The following is a 23,310-nucleotide window of genomic DNA, read 5'->3' as shown; positions in this document are numbered from 1 at the left end:
GGCAGACTCTGAGAAATCTTCAAAAGCCAAAGAATTTGCCAGTAACTGAGTCACTTTAAGCAGCCTACCATGAATTTGTAGCATGCCATACAATCAATTTTTGAGTCACCATCTGAAAACAGCCTTGATGAATAAGTACTTGACAAGAAAATGGATCTGAAATTTCCAGCTGGTCTTATGCCAGGATTCTGCCATGCTCCCTTTGTCTCCAAAGTCAAGACACTTGAAGGGATCTCAGTATAAATGACTATTAAATATATCCTAATATCGCGTTCAATAAGGGGCTGCACAAGGGCTTTGACAATGCCACCTTCTGTGGAGACACACAGAATCTGATGCAACAAGACACACAAACACACACACACAGAGACACACACACACACACACACACACATTGCCAGGGACTGCATAGAAATGAGGAATTGCTTGGGTGTCCGGAGCCATGAGGGTAATACCCACCTCTCTCTTGTTGCAGTCTGACCAAGGACAACATGCCTAAAACACTCGCAGATCTTAAGGGAAAGAGAAATTATTGGTGTTTAATTCACCACTAGGTGTCACGACGTCTTCATTTTTAACCAGACTACTGAGTTTTTCTATGCCTACCAGAAAGAAAAAAGCTTAAGATGAAGGCAGGAAGCCAGTGTATTAGCCAGATACCTAGGCCCGCTCCAATCTAAATTCTTTTAGTAAAGTCAGGTTAGTAGATAGCACATTCAAAAGAAATAAAAATAGAGAAATCAGCCCCATCCCTTTTGCAGATTACTTCTATAATTACTTCTATACTTCACTACACCATAGTGAAACACCAAGAATGTTATGAATACAGATGATTGTAAAGTTCAGCATGCTTAATACATCACGGGATTCCTTTTTATATTTGTTTGTATTACCCTGCCAGGAATGAGCCCCAGATGCAGTAGAATGACAGGTAGATGAAAGTGAAAAAGGTTTTCCCACACTTACAATATGATTCTTAGAAGAGCTGATTATTTGAAAGTCCATCTGTGTTGTTACTGACAAATACTGTAATTTTTTGTGGCTTTGTTGACCAATAAATATACAGACACAAATCTATGTACATATTTTAATATACATTCATGGGAAAAACATGGGTCAGGAAGAGTTAATGCAACTACCTCTCCCATTGCCACGTACATTTCCTATGCTGCCATGCTCTCCAGGGATGTTTCACCACTTCCTGATCTGCTGGCTTTTCTATTGAAAAAGCTAGTTTCATGTTCTCCATTGAGCTGAGACTTTTATCTCCTTCCTTGCAAGTAGACAAATTCTCTTCAGGGTAAGGTTGGAACATATTGGATTTTCAAGTGTGTGTACTTGAGGCAGCCAGGAAAGGGGTGAGGAGCTCTCTCTCTCTCTCTCTCTCCCTCTCTCTCCACAGTTTCCACAATACCCTTCTAAACGGGATAAAAAAGAGTTGTGGCCTTGTCAGGAGAAGGACAAACAAATGGTTCATGAGTGCTTTGCCCCTTCTCTCTACATATTACATATCACATTTAATGCACAAGGGTCTGGGGTAGACATGAACCCACCAGCCCAGGAAGAGGCAGGAGACCTGATCCATCAGCCTAGATGCTTCTGGGCACTTTTAGGAATTTGGCAAGAAGAGTGGACTGAAGCAGCTGCCCAGTATGGGCAGATGTTTTTTCCTCTGACCCCTTGTAGAGTACACATTTACTGGATGATGTACAGCTTGTTCTCTGAGCCAAAGGAAAAATCCAAACATTGCTGGCTGCAGTCAGATTTTTTTTGACCTCTTAAGTAGCTTAACATGGTACTGGCCTTCTTTCCCATTTTAGGTCTTTCCCTTCCTAAACAGCAGAAGGGATTTAATGATACAGCTTCTCAGGTACCTACATAATGCCCTGAGCTGGATTTGTGATAATTGTCTTTCTATTTTGTTCACTTTTTGAGACATCCTAGAGAAACAGGGAAATACAGAAGGGAACCTCACAAGTGACTTTTTCTCTTCTAGGTGCAAAGGGTGTTTTTATTGCAATGTGCTATGAGTTTCCATCTTCCTGTTCTTTAAGTTAGGAAATTGAGAATCAGCATTTGCACGAGAATTTAAGACTTTACAGTTTCCTGCATCCTTCAAAGTAAAGTCGCTGGGTGGTCTTGGCACTGAGCTCTCATATGGAGCCAGTAAAGGTGACTTTTAGAAGTGCAGAAACCAAGAGATCTGATTCACATTAAAAATATGTAATTAATCTACTCCATAAATTAAGATTGATTCATATTCCATATTTTGTGTGGAAGCAACACGAAAGACTTCACCACTTAGGATTCAGTGGGCATTTTGGATATTTGTTTAAAAGGGAGGCTGTTCCACTTTTTACTTTTCTTTTCATAGTTGTCTCTTAATTTAATAACATTGCCTTAATATTTCCTTTGCTATTACAGAAATTCATATAAAATTTTCTTACTATTTTTCCAGTTCATTTGCCTTGGGCTTTTGACAATATCTTCTGTCTGTCTGCTTCACTTTTGTAAAATTGGAAAGTGTTATAGTAAAATCACAGAAAAGCAGGGGAATTCAACAGCAGGTGCTGGGACTAAGAATATTTTCCACCCATTCTCTAAATTAATGGAGTGTATTTCAAACTGCCATAGTCTTTAATCTATAGATTTAGTTCATTAATCACCATTCTTAACAAATACAGGGCAAACTGAATGTCATTATTAATTAATTAATTTATTTCTTGCACCTGATAGGAAATGGGAATATAATGCCTCAATTTATTTTCTGACCCCTCATTTTCAGGTCCTGAAACAAAGCCCATGCCTCCTAGACTGAAGAACCTGCCATTTCTGCTCTTTTTCCCGTTTCCCGGAATAGGAAGAAGTTTCCCATCCACATCTGTCTGTGAGTGACACTCACTTGCGAGATGTTTCCCTCTCCTGCACCAAGGGCAAAGGTCTGGTGGCTTGTTGGGCTTTGAAAGTTGTGGGCAGTTCCTTTTAATATGTCCTTGTGCCCCACACCCAAAGCACCGTCTCTCTGCATTAGGGTTGCTCTTTGTATAATTTGCAAGAGCTTCCCTAACACGTTTTTCAATTTGATCCCCCAAGTGTTCCTCCATGATGGAAGCAACATGTTGTGGTGTCCCCACCTTGCTGCACGCCTCGATCATGTCTGCCAAAGTGGCCTGGTGCGGCATCATGCTGATGATCCGTCTGCACTCCGGATTGGCATTGGAGAACGCGAGGCTTTTGATCAGGTGTGGTTTTGCTCCCTCCTCGCTCACCTGCCGCTCCACCACCTGAGAAAGGCGATCCACGAATGAAGAAAACGGCTCTGCAGGACCTTGTTTGATCTCGGTGTAGATTGTGTCCTGGACCCCCGCTGGAGCAATTTGAAGAATCGCCCTCCGTGCTGCCTCTTTGATGTCGCTGAGCACGTGACGCGGGAGCCTCACCGCTTGTTGAGTTGGATCGTCCTCAGGAGGATCACCAGCAAGCTGCGCCATGGTGAGGTTCGCATTCGGCCCGCCCTGGTATCTGGCTCTCAGCTCCTCCAGGGATCTCCTCCATGCCTTCTGCCACACGAGAGCTTGGGTGTCTGTAAGAACTGATGTCGCAAGATATTTAAGATCATACGGTGTTAAATCATACATTCCAAAAATACTTTTTAACATTTGCTTGAAATATGGTGATGACAACCCATTGTCCCGAATGGCCTTAGCTAAATCTTTGATTGCTCCACGGTCCAGGCGTTCCCATCTCGGGTTTTGGCCCTGAGCGTCATAGTTCACTGGCATCATTATATTTCCCGAGCCCTGCAATAAACCTTTCTCTTTCTCCAACTCTGCTCGAATGTCCTGCCAGTCCACTTTTGCGCTCTGCAAAGCTGTAAATTCAGTGGGTACTTGCCTGTAGAGTGGAGTCATCTGTTGTGGCTGCAGTTCTGGTGCAGCAGCACTCACCGATACCAATGGCGTCTGCAGCATCTGCGAAGATGAAGGCTGGAAGCCTCTGGAGAAAAGTGAAGCATCTGCTGTGGAGGAGAACACACGACTGCCTTGCATTATTTGGAAAATTTTTGGAAGATGAACCAACAGTTCTGGCTGTGACTCCAAGGCTGTGCTTAAATATCGTAAAAGAAATTCAACAACCCCCTTTGATATTAAAATTGACTCTCCCTGCCCCGAAAGTTTGGCAGACCTTGATTTTGGAATTGTCCAAGCTGGGACACCCTCCGAAGCGGTGATGCGTATCGTTTCCTCCCGTTGCTGCGCCTCAGCAGAAGTGTCCTGAGTCCCGCACTGTTCCGGTGTCAGTGGAGGTTCCTGCTGCCGTGCAGATGTGACTTTTTTCACCCTGGATTTTTTTCTTATAAGAAACTGGAAAAAAGTCCTGCAATGTTACAGTCCCACCACTGGGTGGCGCAGTGCCTCGACCGGACAAGTTCTGCGAAGCCTGTTGCAATGTTGTGGTTCCGCCGCTAGATGGCGCTGCCGCCTGACCAGCTGAGGTCGGAACCGCACTCTGCTCTTCAATCTGCACTTCTGACAAACATTTTAACACCTCTTCTGTCAACTGATTTACATTTGCAAATCCCGCACTAATTCCCGATAAACCTTTGAGCATTTCTCCTAACAACTGATTCACGTTTGCAATCCCTGCAGTTGATGAAACTGACTCTTGTTGTAACAACTGTTCTAATTCGGTCATGTCAGAAGCAGACAGGGATTGGCCGTGGGCTTGGGCCGTCTGTTGCCATGGGAACGATGATGGAACCGTGCCCTGAGGAATGTTTACCTCCTGGCCACGCCCCATCCCTGCCTGCGTCATCTCAGGGGAGTGAACGCTCCTGCTCCGACCCTGGCTATGCTTTGGCCTCGCTCCGCCCCGCACCGCCTCCGAATCAGAGCCACTGCCGTCCCCCCCAAGGCTGACGCAGTCACCTTCCTGTTCCCATTCCAACCCTGATGTTTCCGTCTCACTTTGCCCGTCTCCTGGCTCCATGCCAGCACCCACAGCCTGCGCGCGCCGCCTCCGCCCCCTGTGTGCCCGTCCCGCGCGTTCGAAATGTGTGAGAAATCCCCTCCACCCGTGGCTGTCGGGTTTTGCTCGACCTTCGCGCGCATGCCCGCCGCCTGAGCTGCAGCGAGGAACGCCTCCCGCTGTCCCTCTGCCGCTTCCTCAGCAGCCCTGGCTGCCGCGGTCAGGGAGCTAAGTTCCCACGCCCTTTGGGCGGCCGCTTCTGCGGCCTCACGGATTCTCGACATTGAACGCGTCACCGGGCGCTCCGAGCGTACCACCGTCGCACTCGCACCCCCCGCTTTCGCCCCGATCCGTCCCGCCCCCGCCGCTCTCGCCGGCCGCGCCTTCTGCGCGGGCTGTTTTGAACTCCCAGCCTGCGCAGATGTGGAGGCGCTTTCCTCTCCCTCCTCCCCCTGCTCTGCACTCACGTTCGCACCTTCCCCCACCGGAGCTGCTGCCGCCGCCGCCGCCCCCCCCCCACCGTGGGTTTGGACTTGGGCAATGCCTTCCTCCCACTGAGGGTCGCGGCTGTGCCTGGCTCGCCCGCCTCCGTCTGGGGAATTTCTGCGTCGGAGGAGCTTAGGGACTCTTGGGAAACTGAGGAACAGTGAGAACCCGGGGACACGGGACGCGATGGGGTATCATCTCCCTGATTTTCCACAGAAAGCAATCCTGCCTTTCCTGTGTCTGTGGTGAGAGGATCTGTCCCAAGCTGCTGGCCGGACTGTCCCCCCTCCTGTTTGTCACCAGGAGCCGTAGCTGCCTGGCTTGAGCTGCCGCGTTGTGAGAGTGACTCTAAAACTGTTCTTGCTGAAGATAAAATTTTGCGGCAAGCTTATTATTTTTTATAGCCTGATAATATAATTGCTTGTTAATTTCCTGCCAAAAATTTGGCTCATACAATAAATCTGGATCTGAGTGTGGGAAGTTACACCGCACCCATAATAATAAATCTTTCAACTCCTTTTGAGCAATCTCTACCGGATGGGCAGAGATGATGCCCTGGAAAGCAGATACTATTTCTTTTTCCTCTTGGGAGAATTCCCCCCCCCATGTTCTTAATTTTGACCGTTCTCACCAAAAGCTGTGTCGGCTCGAGGTCAGTCCGGAGATGGCACTGATCACCGTCCAGCAGGTCACAGGTGAGAGATCCCAGGCGCGCTTCTGGGTCGTCTCCTCCCTGGAAAGTCCCCGAGACGAGTTGTTTCGGTGAAGGTCAGGTTCTTATCTCGAGCTGTCCGCTCCCTCTCGTCTTGGAATTTGCGGCGAGTGTGTGCTCTGCTCTTCTCTCTTTTTTTTTTTTTTTTTTTTCTCCGCTGATGCAGGTTGGAGGTTGTTTGATGTTTCTTTTTGGACTTCTTGCTGGTGCCCACCCACAGGGACGCCAGTTGTGAGAACCCCGGGTTTGGCTGGGGTTCTCGTGTGGTGGTAGAGCTTCTCCTCCAACCCGTGTTCCCAAAGGAAAACTCCGCAGTCTCTTCTTGTTCGGTCTCAAGATGTTTTATTGCTAGTTATCTAACAGATTAAGTTCTCGGGCTGCGGCCCTTTGGTCAGCGGCCCAGGCAGAGAGGCACACACTCCTGACACCCTGACTGTCCGGTGTCTTCTTCTCCTCTCTCCCCGCCCAGGGCTGCTGCTATCTTTTATAAGATATATTATGTATAACATGTTTACAATTATTCCCCAATACCTATTACCTACGTTACCAAGTGTTTTTCTATTCTAAACCAATCTGTGAGTGCCAACATCACCAAGAACATGGAGGTAAGGAAGAAGAAAGAAGAAGGGTGGGTTCAGCCCACTTTCCTCCATCTTAGAACTTCTGACCCCCATGTACAAAGTAAAAACCCCCCTGTACATGCACTAAAACCCCCCTGTACACTACCAAAAGATATTTCCCTCTACTTTGTGACTACATTTACTATACTATCTAGCACTTTGTGACTGCTTGTTCCACCTTCAAAGTTGGTAATTCATTCCATGGTTCAAACTCGAAATCACAGCTAAATCCAGCTGCCTGCTGGGGTCCAGACTGCGTCTGACCACGGCCTGGAACCTCTAAAAATGTTTGAGAAACATTCTGAGTTCCCACAATTTCTATAGCTGTATGCTCCTTCTCTTCCAAATCTCTTCTAGCTATGTCTTCTCTTGTGCGGATGGGTTGTTTCTGGTTCAGTAAATACTTGTTGACTTGCATAAGGACAAATTATTTTGGAGCATTTTTGCCCTACAGGAAGTAATGCCTATCTAGTGAGAATAGAATGGAAACACCCTCAGGATATCCAGATGCTTTGCTTTAGCCAATTATATCTGAACATCAAGTGTCATCTGAACAAAAGAGGTACATAATTTTTTCAAGAATTTCACATAAACTAGATTACACACTGAGGAGGAAATGTTAGAAATTTCCTAATGTTCCTACAGAAACATTATTAACACTACCAATTGTTTTGATCTCCAATACAAAATCCTACCAATGCCAGTTTGCAAATTGTACTCAAACTGTAGTAGAAGGCTGTCATGGGAATTACCAGAGACCTCAGATTAAACTCTTGAACAGCAGATCTAGGAGTTGATGAATCTTGCCAAATCAGAAGCTCTTCTGAGCATATGCAGAAACTTGGGTTTGGTGCCCAGGAGATCCCTTCTTGTCAAGGCTAGAGGATGTGAGTGCTTAACAGAGTCAGTTTTCCACACCTGGACTTGGCATCTAAACTCTATTTAAATCCCACTTCAGAACTAAGAAAGGACATTATATACTTGGTCTGCACTCTTCTCTTTTTTGCTGTTGGAAAACAGGGAAACTGTTTCACAGTGCTCCTCGAGATATACTGCTAGTACCCACTTTAGGAAAGGTAGGGATTGTTACCTGTGAGCAGAGATCACACATCAGTGAAGGAAGGGGAGCTGTTCTAGGGACTATGAAGTACTTGTACACTGTGACAAAGGGGACAATGACAAGGACCTCAGACTTACATGGATCTGCTCTTATCTTCTTCTCACACATAACAACCTGAACTTGAGGAGTTGAACTTGAAGAGGAGTAGACAAACACCTAGAGGGCAAATAGAAGGTTTCCTTGTATCCTTAAAGATAGACCAGTGATGATTCTGAATGAGAATTTTGACTGCTTAGGAGCAAATTTGCTTTAAAGTAGGAGGTACACAAACATAGAAAGACCATTTTATAGACAGAAGTCCTTGAAAAGCTATACCTTAAAACAACAGACTGTAGGAGATGAGAAGCTGTAGTATTTTCATTAGACACAGAGGGATCTGAAATACTGTGAGATCAAATGACAAAGAGAGAAACATAAGAACATGGCATGGATATACTGAGTGGAACCGCAGTCCCTGGAGACTTTGAGTAGGCAGCTGGACTGCTCTTATCTTGCAAACTTATTCAAGTGCTGATTGGAGATGTGTGCATCTCTGCATGAGATGCCTGCAAACTAGGACATCACTGTGGCTTGTAGAAATTTAATGAACAATATTCTCTTGTTGTTGTGTAATGGTTTTTGGCAGATGAACCAACATATAACCCATGGATATGGTTAATTACAATGACTCTGAAAAAATGAAAACTAGTCAGGATTGAATTGCTAGAACACTGCAATCTGTAACATGGTGAAATCAGAAAATGTCTTTAGGAAGCAAAAAAATGTTGCTAAGAGTTAACACCATCAGAAGGGATGTATTTCAGGGAGCTAAAATAAACCCACTGAAGTAGTTTGGTGACCCCAGCAGAAGGCAGTCGGGGCTATGTCTTGGTGGACCCACTTAACTGTGGAACATGTCACTCCATCAGCACAAGCATCTGTTTCAAAAGTGTATGTCATCAAAGAGGCTGCTGAGATGAAATTGCAACGATTAGCCAAACACATACGCCATAAAATATGCATTCAGAGCACAGAACTCAAACTGAAAAAAACCCCAAGTTGTCACTATTGCTCTATAATGTTCCTTAAATAGCAGCTGGGAAAATCAGTTGCATGCAAATCTTAATGAATGAAATCTAAACTTGCTATCTCCAAGTTTTTGAGTGAATGCCACTGATGGGTCATTTACCAATGATACTGTTCAGTTTATTGGCCTTTTTATTCCAGACTTGTATGTATAAAGCAGTCATTTGTTGTTGGAGGGATGCCGCGGGAGACAAGACTCATGATATCATGATCATCAAGTCTCAGTTTATTGTAACAGATTACACAGTTTATATACGTTTGTTAATTAGCTCATACATATTGCAAAAGCCGAGCTCATGATTGGTTGCTATGTGACTTGTACTATTATCTTAAAAGTATCTTTGTGAATGATACTTGCCTGTCCAGCTGGCCTTGCAGTTTGAACAGCTTAGCACTTCTTTGTTCTTCTCTATCTATTTCTACATACCAAGCAGTTTCAATATCCTGCTTTCTGCACACCATCTGCTCTTCAGGGCCATGCGAACTTTGCAGCAGTCACGTAGCCCTCCCTATTTGGATTAATTTTAGAGTATCATGTCCCCTGTTGTTCAACCATTCCTCTGTCAGGCTCTCTTCAATTTATGACAATGGCCTCATTTTCACAGCAAGTGTTCCCATATGCTTCTGCTGAAATGGTAGTTTTCAGAGTCTCTAAAACAAGCCTGATTTTCTGAGTGGTTAAAGATGGTTTTTAGTTGTGTAACTTTCAGGCATCCCATATCAGAGAGTTTAGGCTAAGTGGAGAAAGTTAGAGAAGATCTCAGGCAGTTACTAAGTCCTGCCAAACCCCAGGGGACAGCTTATTCATCACATTTTATATACTGAAAACTTTGTGTCTTTGCTATCTGGGAGTCACACAGCCAGTCACAAATCTTGTCAGGAATGAACACTGCAAGCAGCACAAAAAACAATGTGGGGGTTTTCTGTTTGGTTGGTTTGGGTTTTTTTAAGTCTCCAATCAGCTGGACTAAACATCCTGGGCAGCCCTAATGGGGACTGGTCTCCCTGATAACCACAGAAACTGCTGATACTCAAGCAGAGCACTGAGAAATAACCTGCTGAATGATAAATTGCTGACCAATGCAATCACTGAGCAACTGGTTCTTAATTAATATTTTGCCAGTCAATGTTAATTGATCAAGTTTTAGTACTACTTCACTTTGGACAGTCTTTTCTTGCTTTGATTTTATCTTTTGGCTTTGTAGAGCTGTCTTGTCATATTAATGAAAAGCTATTCAGGGCATTCAGGTGGTATTCACATTATTTGAGATTTCTATGGTAAGTGGCATAAATTTCAACCTGCTTCTTTTGTCCTTAACCAGGAATTTTTCTTTGCACTTTATCTTCCTTCTTTTGTCAAGGAGGGCAAGACAGATGTGCTGGTACCTGAGTTTTAGAAACAGTCATTTGACTGGCCTGACTAAGATCAACCTGTCACAGGCTAATGGACATCCATTTGGGAGTAGGTAGTGAAGATGAGATTTACTGTTTTCAGACTTTTTTGGGTAGCATGTTTTTGCCAGGTTGCCAAAGTTTTTGCATGCTGAGCTTACTGTAAAGGGACTAACTCCTATATAGCCTGAGAGCAATCACATTTTTAAAGTAACATCTCTGATTTATTGGGCATACATGTAGAGATGTCACTTTGGAGCTGGTGTCACAGTTCTGGGATATGAGCTCCTATTACTGCCAATTTGCTTCTAATTGGATAAACACCTTACTTACCTTACCTTCTCACACTGTTCTGTCACAGTCTGTAATGGTGAGTGCCTATCCATGGATACTCCTGGGCTGAGCAATAACAGCTCCAATAGGCCACCAAAATCCTGTACACACTATCCCAAATTTAATGGAACACGAGCTGAAACCTGGCAAGCTCTGTTTGATGTATTTGACAGATATCATGTGTTCTGTCCCTTAAAATGCATTGAATTGTACAATTCAATATATGGCTCTGATGCCATTGGGGGAAGCCAAAGGGAAAGGAAGTTACTCTTTTCACAGGAACACAAAGACTTTGTGATTTCACTCCCTTATGAAAATGAGGTCAAAGAGATAGTGTCAGTGAAGAAAGTGCAGAAGCTGTCTTGAATCCACTGGGTGAGCACCCACTGACAGCGATGATTCAAATCCCAAACATTTCACTATTTTCAGCAGACTGGGGTTCCTATAATCCCCTGACAATACTGTAATGGATGAATGCCCAGTTTTAAAATCCAGAGAACAACAGTATACAAGAAATGGGATGTATGGGAAGTACTACATGCCTTCCTTACAATTTACCTGCACTATCTTTATGATGATTAGGCAACATTTCCCTGAGGGCCAACTGGGTTGTATGAGGTAAATAATGTATTGAGCAGGGTGTTTTGTTTTTTTTTTTTTTTCACCAGACATTGGCAGCAATAATTGAATCTGACATGTTTTACTAGACATTAGTCTCTGGTTCTCTGGCTCTGGCTCACAAATGTGTCGCCAAGAAGCTTTGCCATTCCTTTATAACTAATATTATTCAGAGTTATAATTTATTGGAGCTTCTGTGCTCTTCTTGTCTTGACTAGAATGAAATAAAATCCAGAAATGTCCATTTCTGTTTATTACCAAGAAAAATATTGTAATGTAGAGAGGTAGAGAGGACAAAATACCTAGAAATAACAGGAGGAAGTTTTAGGAAATTAAATTTATTTGAATAGCTTACACAGGAGTCTTTTTGAAAAGGTCATTTTAAAAAGAGGGGTCTCATATGCTTGAAAGGGCAGGACAAAGTGATGTTAATAATAATGAAACAGATTTGATTTTTGAATCTGTGCTTGAATGTATTTTGTGAGCAGTTAATTCCATTGACGGAGTGTGTCCACAGATTGAAAGGTGAGGGTTTATTGGAAACCTGTGTTTCTACAAAAATTGGTTCAACACTGATTAAAAAAATTATCTATGTACCCTGTCCTTTACCTTTACTTTCTCAGTGGAAATAGATTTAAAATTGAAAAAACTTGTCTTTTATCTAGTTTGCTATTAGTGTACTACTCTCATTTTTCTTTTGGTGGTAACATTAAAAAAATTTGTCATACCTTCTTAATCAATATTCCTAGTTGTAGGACTGCTTCTGAGCTCACTCTCTGGTAATCAGGTGCATGATTCTAAAGCAGTTTTCAGTACAAGTTGTGCACATTGCTGTTCACATGATTCTGTCTATCCTTAATAAAACCTCCTTGTAGTCAATCTGGAATTGTTAACTTTTCCACATTGTGTAGAGGACTGACTAAAAGCATGGCACAAACAAGAGTTTTACTTCTATTTGTTCCAGGTCTTTTCAAGTATCATCAGAGACAATCACTAAAAGGCAGTTCTTTGAATCCAGGTTTGTCAGCATTTCAGTCAAAATGCTTTGGTTATTGCAAACCCTTTGTCAGTCTCTCAATAAATGTTTTGAAGGCACACTCTTCAAAAAGCAAGAAGCTTTTTGCAAAGGGATGTGTATGTTTTTCTCCACATGTTCTCCAGTGCACTGCAGCCGGAAAAAAATACAGAGATTCAGGAAAAACATCAGAAAACATTTCAAAGCATCAAGTCATTTCAGCCTGGGATAAATGGCAAGTAAAAGCAGCAGAGTTTCTATGGCACATGTCTAGTATCAAGCTGGATTTTTTTTCCATCAGCCACAGCTAGAAGAATTACAGTACAGTGTAGTTCATCCTGTACATGATAATGGGTAGGCTAAGCAACCTTCTACAGTCCCTTTCTATATCTGTGAGTGTGCAATTGCAAGGACCAAGAATGTCTACACATTACAATTCAATCTTTTGAATTCAGCACTAGATTTGAAAATATTGCCATGTGACTCTAGGAAGTGGGGATCACTCAATCTCATAGACATTTCTATGTGTATTCAATGATTCCTCAACCAAACACTATGTATTGAAAAGAATTCTGTTAGCTCAGACAAAATATGATAGACATTGATCAGCCATTGTTATTATTCCAAAGACTTTGGATTAGACTCCTGGTCAATACTCAAACCAAATGTTATATACATAACTGTAAATTATAGAATAATTTTGCACACAAACAACACACCCAGCATACCATTAAAACCAGTTTTTGATAGGCCTAATTATGGAAAATTAGCAGAACATCTGTGAAGTCATATATCAGGACAAGAATTATGCTCAATAAAAGACTGCAGAGTAACATCTATAAATCTCCACCTAATATACTTTACATGAGCAAATATGAGGAGGGGAAACAAGGAACATACAGCTCTTCACCAGTGTTCTTGGTATTTTTAGTGGGTACCATGGTTAATACATGCCCTATCTGTTCTACAGCTTCTGAGGAAGAGATTAGCAAAAAGTTTGTGTCATACCTCAATACAATTCTAGAGAAAACTTACTGATGTTAATTGTGTGTGATGGACTAAATTTGGTGCAAAATCAAGCTTTGGCTCTGTATCTGCACTAAAAATATAGCTGTAGAGGGAAAATAGGACATTTTTAACAACTTAGCATTTATTGGACTGAAGAGAGCTTGACAGAGGAATGGTTGTACAACAGGGGACATGATACTGTAAAATTAATCCACATAGGGAGGGCTACGTGACTGCTGCAAAGTTCGCATGACCCTGAAGAGTAGATGGTGTGCAGAAAGCAGGATATTGAAACTGCTTGGTATGTAGAAATAGATAGAGAACAAAGAAGTACTAAGCTGTTCTAACTGCAAGGCCAGCTGGACAGGCAAGTATCATTCACAAAGATACTTTTAAGATAATAGTACAAGTCACATAGCAACCAATCATGAGCTCGGCTTTTGCAATATGTATGAGCTAATTAACAAACATATATAAACTGTGTAATCTGTCACAATAAACTGAGACTTGATGATCATGATATCATGAGTCTTGTCTCCCGCGGCATCCCTCTAACATTGGACAAGGAAAGGTCTAAATAGTGCAGAATGGAAAAATGGTAAACATCTTTCACAAAAATAAGAATTACCCCTCCTTCATAGACCCAGATAGCTTGCATGTGTGTTACAAAAATGTGTAATGGAAACCTGGGAAACAAAATTCTTTTCAGGCTGAGGATTCCAGCTGTTCGCAGACTGTGGAAGAGAAAACAGAGTTTATTCAATGTCTTCAGATGTTTCCAAACTTTCATAGTTCTAAAATTTAAAATCCGTTACCTAATCAATATTAAAGATCTGAGGGAAAATATGTTGACTATTGGATACAATTTAGGTGGTGAGGAATACAAAGGATTCAAACATTCTCAGGCAGAAAGATCTGGTGGCTTAGAGGCAGCAGCAGTTGAAAACAATGCTGGGAGACAGCTCATGTTGGAATGATACATGAATGTTCATTTCTCAGCAGCCCTGATGCAACCTCGTTTGCTTTACTTGGAATGTGGTGTAACGCAAGTGTAGTTTACCTACTAGGCCTGATCATCTGGAAATGAGGACAAATTCCAACTTCAGTGGTGCTAAGATGTAATTCTGTGTCTACAGGATTCACAGCTGACAAAATACCATCAACAATGTGTTTTACAAATTTGGCAACAAAATCATGTGCAGCCTGAGATTAAAACATATGGATTTTATGCTGTCCACTCAAACAGGCATTACGTTTGACATTTTACAGGCAGTAACTTGACATTTTCATATTACATCAGTAATACAAACTTGTTTTACTGAAAAAGCACACATGGAAGCAGTGAGGCCTCTTTTCATCTGACAAGTAAAGGTATTTTTGCCTGGTGTGCACAACATCCCATTGCCACATATCTGACTTAGATTTTCTGCCATGTCTGTGCTGAATATTGTTATCACTGTTCATCCCTCAAACATTTGGTTTTTGAAACACTCCATTTTATAGAAACAATTAAAGCAAATCCCTCTGCTAAATTATTCCCAAGTGCAGATGGTGGTCCATTAATAAAAGGGGCCTAAATATATCTCACATCAACCCCAACACACTAGGCTGCATTACAGGATAGAAAAAATTCTTTCCTCTCTGCCAGCTCACATGAACAGTCTCTGTTCTGATAAACAAAAGATGGTAACTGGTGCCCTTAGCAATTTCTGAGATTTTTGGTTGATAGTATCATGGAAACTAAAGAAACTTCAGCTTCATTGGTTCTGAAAAGGACCAAGTATTACATGAGTTAAAGCCTCTGGATAAGAGCAGTGCAGCTAAGTAGATGTTCTTTGGAAAGCCAAATTCATATGAGAATGAATCCAGAAGTTTTAACATAATCTAGATGAAGTGGTTCAGTAAAACACTACAGGCTCACTTGGTCTATTGTCAGTTTATTGTCAGTTTAAACATTTTTAATTTTCTTCACGTGTAAGAAAAATTAGTTCAAATCACCCATATCTGGATTCAGTATTCAAATCAATACTATATTGCTGAAGATCAGAATTTTAAAAATATTTGTTATAAAATAACAGAAAAAAAATGACAATGCAGAAGTATAATGCTGGGGATTCAGGGGAGATTAAACGAGGAGAGAAATCAGAGTGTGCTGTTCTGTACATGGATAGGCAGATAGTTTTACATGCCTGGCTTTTAATGATGGTGTGAAGCATCTTTCTGCCACGTCACATCTATGTAAGAAGGGAGGGAGGTAGGGGAAATTTACTTTATTCTCTGTCCAAGATTGATTTAGCAAACACTAGCTGCTAAGCCTGTGAGGAACAGACTTCAGCTTGTCTGACTTCAAATGTGTTAAAACAAGTTCTGTATTATAACTGGACAAACCCCAAAGCTGTAGTGCTTTTTGGAGAAGGAAATTTTTCTTCTCTGTGTTTGTATAAAACCTAGTGTGCCCAGAAGTAGCACTTCCTTCTAATAATGAACATGGAAACATGTAACCAGTCTTAAACCAAATCCTGAATTACGCGACCTCAGTCCAAGACCTCTTCCTGCAGTCTTCCCTGTGTCCATGTATGTATTACTCTCTAAAAGTTGCACTCAAAATTGTATTTTTTTAGAGCAATCAATAAGAAAGCCACCACAACAAAATCCTTGTCCTGCAGAGGTCATTGATGGCTTTGTACGGCACGTGACCTTTTGACGGAATAACCTCTGTCCAGCTGCCAAAAGTATCTGATGAGTGAATTTCTTTTGTTTCTAGAGGGCTCCTTATGGATGAAGGTAGCTGGGAACTGAAAATCCTGCCGTGGTTAAGATAGCAACATACTTTACTTATTGTATCTTCCCAGATCTTAGAAACATGTTGATTTGCTTCTCACATCAGATGGCTTGTCTTACATCTCATCTTCTGACAAATTCTCCAATTCCTAGGCATTTTTGGGCCATTGTTTAATATATTTTTATAGTGTGACTAGCTCAAGACCTTCCCCTCCTCCCAAATCTAAATTTTCTTACTGCTTCACAGTCCAGGGTTGGCACAATTATTTCAAATGATCTGCTTTTCAGATGATTCCCACATCATTCCCAGACTGTGAGACAGCCTGTTTATATGATGGAAGATACCAGAGGGAACCTTATACTGATAGGCTAATTGTTTACATGAATGAAAAAAAAAAAAAAAATCAAAGTAATTTGACTTTCATACACTGCATGTTCCCATGCTTCTGTCTGATTGTATCATCCTTGGTTTCCTGTGCTGAGCATCTCTCTGTCAAGTTCACTTCTTCCCCTTCACCTCTTCACTGTGGCCTATACTCCCTGTACAGGACCACCTTAGTTTCTGGAAGATCTCTTGCTTTCTAAGACTTACTATCTCAGTATTCTTGTGGGCAAGACAGGATAACCATAAGGAAGTAGCAGAGTGATGACTCTGAATGGAGAACGGATGATGCAAGCAAAAAAAAAAAAAAAAAAAAAATTACTGAACCATGTTAGGAAGCTAAAGGATAGTGCATTTATGCAGCTAGAAACAAGAAGCCATTGTTAGCCAGCCAGCCTAAAATTCAGGTACCTGTATGTGCCCCAGTTCCTTTATTGGATATCATGGATTTCTCTGCCTCATCCTTTGTTTTTTCAGACTGTTAAGTTCCATGTGAGAGGGATAATTCCTCTGCTTGTGAAAAGCACCTTTTTACACTGCTGTGATATTCTGCCCAGGATATTGGGCTCTGAAACTATTACAGTTTAAGCAAACTGGGAATCTCCCACTCGTGTTGCTTGAAGTTTGTGTCACAGAGTGTCTGAAGGAAAAAATTCCCAGTCTTCCTTTGTAGTCTGGCACGTACGTTTCACTCTTCACTTGGAACTGTTCCTTTCTTATTTACCTACTTCCTTCATTCTCAGAGCTAAATTTAGTTTATCCAGATGTTTCTTTTCTGAGACTACTAGCCTATCTCTACTTAATCTGTCACTCATTGCTTATGGAGTTGGCAAGGAACATCTAGAAAGTGAGGTACTGCTGAAGAAGATAAGAAAGATAAAGCTAGACAATAAAAATAGCAGAAACCTGTCCTGCAGTGGAACAAAATGAGTATCAGTTTAAGTTCTATATTAAATATATGTTTCTGTGAATGTTTAAAAACAAAAATGCAATTGATAGTACATTAATTCTTTTATTTTATAGAATTTCAGGACATTTTGAGAAAACGTGCCCAAAAAATACTGTTGACACTCACCTTATATGTTTCTCTGTGTGGACTCAGCTGTTGGCAATCTTTGTTTGGTTTACATGTTTGTTCTTATTTTTTCAGCACTTACATAATTTTAGACTAAGCTTTATAAATTACATGAGTGCTGAAAAGGTAGAGGAAACAAAGTTGTCTTGGTATGGGGGGAAGAACCATTTCAAAAGTTCTAGTCCAGCTGGCTTCAGCCCTGCAGTGCCTTTTGCATTAATCAGCTTCTCTGTGGTAAGGGGAGAGAGAAAAGCAAAGGAGAGAACAAACATATTTCAGCTGAATTAGTCACAACAGCTGAATATGCACCTGGTTCGGTGAAACTTAAATTGCGTGATTCCATTCCATGTACGACTGGAATCCTCAAAAATGCTCAACCTCCCAAGGCTTGCATAAACTTCTACTGTTCAGGTGCTAATAAACAGAATTGCACCTTGTTGACATACACTTTCACGGGAAAAATTTTAGCAAAATGGGTTTCATTGATCAGTTTTAATGCCCCTTGGTGAGGTTGGATTTTTGTCCCATGCCTGGAGCACAAAGCAATATGTAGCAGCAATGCTGTAGTGGCACAGCAATTACTTTCTGGGGTTCCTCTTGCTCTTTATAAGTAATAACCACAAGTTGCCCCACTGATTCAGTAAGCACTGTCATATTAAAAAGAAACAAAAGGAAAAAAACTGGCCAATGAAATTGTCTGACTTTCTAAGTTTCACAAGTAAAGAGTATTTTCAGTTGCCAGGAGGGCATTAGTCTTCCTGAGCTCTAGCAGCAAGAAGTCTCTAAGTTCTCCATATGGAGCCACACAGCCAGGCAGGCTGGAATGGTTCCTGTGGCAGGGCAAGTAACATCTTCTATAGTAGACAAATGGATCTTAGAGAAGACCCTTTTGTATCATTCCTAGCAATTATTGCTTTCTGAGTCTCTGCAAAATGCACACTTACATGACTTTGGAAAATATTCTTTAAAGTTATTATTTCTTCACATATTCCTGATGCCAAGTCTTTGGTCCAATGACTTGTCACATGTCTGTCTGCTTAGACTTTCATTACTCATGACTGTTCATTTTAGCATTTGTGTAATTCTAATTGCTGGTACTATGTAAGCAGTGAGGCACACTGACAAATCAGCCCAATGGAGCGTGTAAAAGAAACTTAAACCATGATGGAGTATCAGCAGGATTTATTATCCAAAATCACAATAAATTTACATGCTGATAATCAGAGACATAACTTCTCTACTGTAACTAGAATTCCACTATTCTCTCAACATTAAGCCTGTAATACATACCACTCCTGTGGAGGTAAGCTGAATGAGGATTTTCTTCCAAGGAATGCTAGTAGTCTAAAGAGATTTTTTTGGATATGAGACCCACTACCATTAGACTTTTATATAGCACATCATTAACCTTAACATGCTGTCCCAATTTTAGTGGATTAGCTGTTCAGCAACTCAGAGAAGCTGTTGCAGGTCTTTTCATGAAGAAGAAGAAGAATGAGGAGTCCTATAGTATTACAAATTATAGGACATAATTGGCAAAATATTCAAGTGTCCTCCTGAAAAAAATCTGTGTTCAGCTAAGAACTTACAATAAAGGAAAATGTTTGTTTTCCATTTGGATTTGTTTCTTGTTCGTATTTGTTGTTTTCAATCATTTTTAGATAATGACTTAAACATTGAGCATACAGCATTTGATCCTGGTGTCTTTTGGAAGCATGGCTAATAGGTAGATGTGGCAAAAGGGAAAATACTTCTGAGTTAGGTGACACCAGAGCATACATGCTATTCTCTACTCTGGCCAACTAGCAGGAATAGGCACTGTTGCTTCTCTTTCGACCGCCACTTTGCTCTCGGGGGTTTCTCGCCGCTGTCCCCCGCCCCTCCCCGGCCCCCCGGGACCCTCCGGCTAGCTGTCCCCTCTCGGGGCCGGGGTTTTCCGCGGTCCCGCTGCCCTGGGCTCACCAGGTAGCGTGTGGGTTAGCACGGTCCGAGCTGCGGCGCTGCCTCAGTCACCGCTAGGATTCGAGATAAAGAGACCAAGAGAGACCAATGGTATGCTTGTCCAGATAGATTGTATTGCCTGAAGCGTTGCAGGGACCAAAGGCCCTGGGCTGTTGCCCAGATACAGTTTTATACAGCAAAATTAAGAGACAAGGTCTTAAACAATAGAGACAGTGTTCAGCTAAGGCACATCAGAACCACCCCAGGGGCCAGGTCCAATGGGAACTGCTCAGGGGTGGGGAGAAGGGGGTCTACAGAGGAATGCTGAAGCGGGACTTTCCCAAAACAGTGGAGCATACATAAATGTATCTTTTACCTCAGTTTACCATTCCCAAGGCCTTTCTAATACAATGGGGCATACATGAATGTATCCTTTTCCTCAGTTTACCATTCCCAAGGCCTTTCTAAAACCTTCCTCCACGCTACCATGCCAGCATGACAGCAACAGGCACTTTGCAAAGTAACTCACAAAATTATATGAACTGTAGAATGAACTGCAGAATGAATTAAACAGAAAGCAATATTGCATCCCAGGAAATGAATGTACCTGTAATGTATTTGCACTAGACAGAGGTTCAGCGACTCCTTATATTCTCTTTTTCCTGACAGAACTTAAACACAGTATCATCTATGCTTCAGATAGTCTTGGAATTGCAGATAGATGATGACATGTATTAATCGGAAGTTGCCCTCTTCTGATGTTCTTATCCAGACATCTCTTTCTAGTAACTTTTTGGTTGTAAGATCCTGGATCAGCTAGAGTTCAACTCAATTTGATATGATACTGCCATTTACTTTTCCATAGATAATTAGTCCCAAAATGCAAAATATCAAGATAGAGGTAAATTAAAAATTACCTCCTTCAAGACAGAAAAGAAGGCTGCAGCTGTTCAAATTACAGTGAATAAAAATGACACAGTTTGTTATAGTAACAATTATTTTGCCTTGAATGCCTCACTTATCCCTATCTTTAAAGGATGCATTGGGGTCAACTTCTTTTTAGAAGTGGAAAAAGGATGTTTTGTGCACCGTCAGTAAGAGTTGTTTAAGGCCTTCACAGGTCTTTCTCTCTTAAGCATTTTGAAACCTTCTGTTGATACTTCACTGAGCCTCCAGGCTTTCCATACTAGTGAAGATTCTGTCTACTTTGCAGCCAGGAGAAAAAACCCAAGGCACTCTGAAATTAACCATCTGCCTTCTTGGAAGCAGGTTTACAACTAAAGAGACAAGTCTTGACTGACTATTTACACAAGAAGATTATGGCTCTGTAAGTAAGCCATAATGCTGGTATAACAGGTTTGGTATATTATCTCTAAGTGTGGAGAGCCTAACAGCCTGCAGAACACCTACTTCATCACAAACTGGAGTTTACAAGAGGTTTTCAGCTGCAGAGATGTAACCGTGTGGGACTTGCTCATGGCGAGTAACACAGGTTCCCTAATAACAGATGCTGCTACAAAGATGATGTCCTAAGGTCAGCGTTTCTTTAAAAATTCATAATCTAGAACTTTGCTCCCTCTGACTACAGTAGCAGAACTGTGGCTGACTGGAGGGAGACCAGAGTGCTTCCCCAGAATGCACCCCAAAGAAATTGCCCAGGTTGTTTGGCACTCTCAGACAATGGTGTCAGCGCCCTTGCAGGGCCAGCCTGGCTTTCTGCTCTGTGCAAAGGCTTGAGCCCACAAAGTCTCAAATCCTGGTCCCAGCTCTGCTGATAGAATTTGAGGCAATCCTTTGCTGGCAGTTTACAATCAGTATCTCAGTTATTCCATCTGCAAAATGGAGATGAAGACTTCATCTGTGGAACACTCTGAGACCAACTGAAAAAATTGCCAAATAAGAACTAGATTTTATTACTGTAAATAATAGTATCTCCAGGTCTACAGGGATGCCATATTACAGAGCCTCTTTCTTTCCAGAATTATATAACTTTATTAGTTCTTTCACTGTTTTCTTTAAGGATACTTTTGGCAAGCCTCTCAGGAATTAAAAAGTTCCAGGTCCCATGCCATATTGATAACACAATGCAAAAGCCTGAACAAATACTTTTCTTTCTATTCCCTCTCCACCCTCCTGTTGCTGAAACAATATGAGGTTGTGTGATAAAAGAAGATCATATTTGCTGTTCCAGAAAGACAGAGTTTTGTCCCTGCGCTACAGCTAGACTGTACATAAAAGGTCATTTCCAGGCAAAAGACACAATTTTAAACTAATTGAGTTCACACTGGAAAAGTCTTCAACATGGAGAAGTTAGATAATGCAATTTGAGAAAGACCAAGCTCATTTCTAAGGACAGAAAAGAGGCTGACTGAGACAGCACAGTTTGGTTTCTGTTTTATTTTAGGGCCTGATCTCTGTTTAAGTATTTGAGGCAATTGTAATGGTCCATGTTCGACACAGCAAAGAGCCAGTTGCTGCAGCAAGCACTAAATTGTTAAAGTCACGAATGATCAATATAGTTTTAAGTTCAATATCTGTCTGTGAAATTCCCATTCCATGGTTATATGCATTGATGGGTGCACTAAGGAATTATGAAGAGCAAGGTAGGACTTCTTAGCTTCAAAAAGTCCAGATGAATGTCATTTTAAAACCCTTTACACTGCTTACATTTATGTCCCTTATATTACTTATGTATGTCTGTAGGGAGCGCTGTGCTCCTGGACGGTTTAGGTGAATGGAGACGAGTGATCTCTGAAGGCTGCTCTTAGGATATAAGATTTATTAGGGATGGAGAAAGGTCTTGCTTGGAGCTGCCAGACGCAGCACGTGGCAAGGCTTAAGGGGATGGGGGAGGGGAAAGACAAGAGGATACTCTAGGAGATGGTGGAGGTCCTAAGAAGGGGGAAGATCCAAGAGGGGGGGAAGTTCCAAGAGAGGGGAAGTTCCAAGAGGGGGGAAGTTCCAAGAGAGGAGAGGGGAAGTTCCAAGATGGGGGAAGTTCCAAGAGAGGGGAAGATCCAAGAGGGCATCTGGCCCCTCGGAGACCCCTTATCAGGGGGCTTCAAGGTGGGCTGGAGCAAGACTTGGGCCAGTGGGGTCACAGACACTTGATGTTTCAGGGGAGGATTACAGGTGTAGGATGAACCATACATTTTAGGGATTGAGATGGAACAGTCCATTTGACTTTTGGACTTATCTGTAGGTAAGGGTATTGTCCAGCCAGTATGGAGGATTGTTTTCATCCTGGCTGTATTATTATGAATAATTATATTTATCCATCCTTCCCAACATATGTCCTTATGTCAATAATAGAAAATTGAATCTCTAATACTGATCATACTGGTTTTTATCCAGAAAAAGCTCTAATTGGGATTTCAGTTCAGAGACAGAGGAGAAAAGGGGCCACTGTAAAGAATTATGCTGAGATTGTTAAACTTCAGTGAATTAGCATCTTAATAGCTTCTGTATGGTCAGTTTTGAACAATCTCTATGCTTTAGGCCTGACCACATTCCTCAGCCTCTTTCCTCCTCTCCCTCTGATCCCTCAGACACCTTTTCTTTAAAAGAGTTATGGCCTATGCAGCATTAGCTGTTCTTAGGACTGCAGAATAGTCCCTGCATATCTCTTGGTACTGCTTGGAGAAGCACTGTAGGCAACTGGAAGAGTCTTTCACTTGAATTTTGTCATGCCTTGAAAAAACATGAAGGTGGCTACCAAGTCTTAGATATTACCAAACAGTCTCACTAGAAACAGACATTGTTGTGGTTACTGAAAGCACTACTTTCAAATATTT

At 41.8% G+C, this 23,310-nt stretch overlaps 1 protein-coding gene across 2 annotated transcripts; it reads right to left on the bottom strand.

The window, feature by feature from the left end:
* Positions 1–627: 627 nt before the first annotated feature.
* Positions 628–6,638, bottom strand: LOC146767941 (endogenous retrovirus group K member 6 Gag polyprotein-like). 2 transcript variants are annotated; one of them, XM_085575457.1, is made up of 2 exons: positions 6,086–6,638; positions 628–4,364 (listed from the first exon to the last, which is right to left on the bottom strand). In XM_085575457.1, exon 2 carries the CDS (start codon positions 4,047–4,049, stop codon positions 2,712–2,714), a length of 1,338 nt encoding a protein of 445 aa, XP_085431583.1. In that variant the 5' UTR covers positions 4,050–4,364; positions 6,086–6,638; the 3' UTR covers positions 628–2,711. The 2 variants fall into 2 exon arrangements, with proteins under 2 accessions (XP_085431583.1, XP_085431584.1); XM_085575458.1 differs by lacking the exon at positions 6,086–6,638 and having other exon boundaries at positions 628–3,284; positions 3,441–4,551.
* Positions 6,639–23,310: the final 16,672 nt, after the last annotated feature.

The sequence above is a fragment of the Lonchura striata genome, chromosome 3 (assembly GCF_050655825.1).
Source record: "Lonchura striata isolate lonStrDom1 chromosome 3, ASM5065582v1, whole genome shotgun sequence".
NCBI classification, from domain to species: domain Eukaryota; kingdom Metazoa; phylum Chordata; class Aves; order Passeriformes; family Estrildidae; genus Lonchura; species Lonchura striata.
Note: the sequence above shows the minus strand (reverse complement) of the source record. Positions and strands in the feature narration are given on the sequence as shown.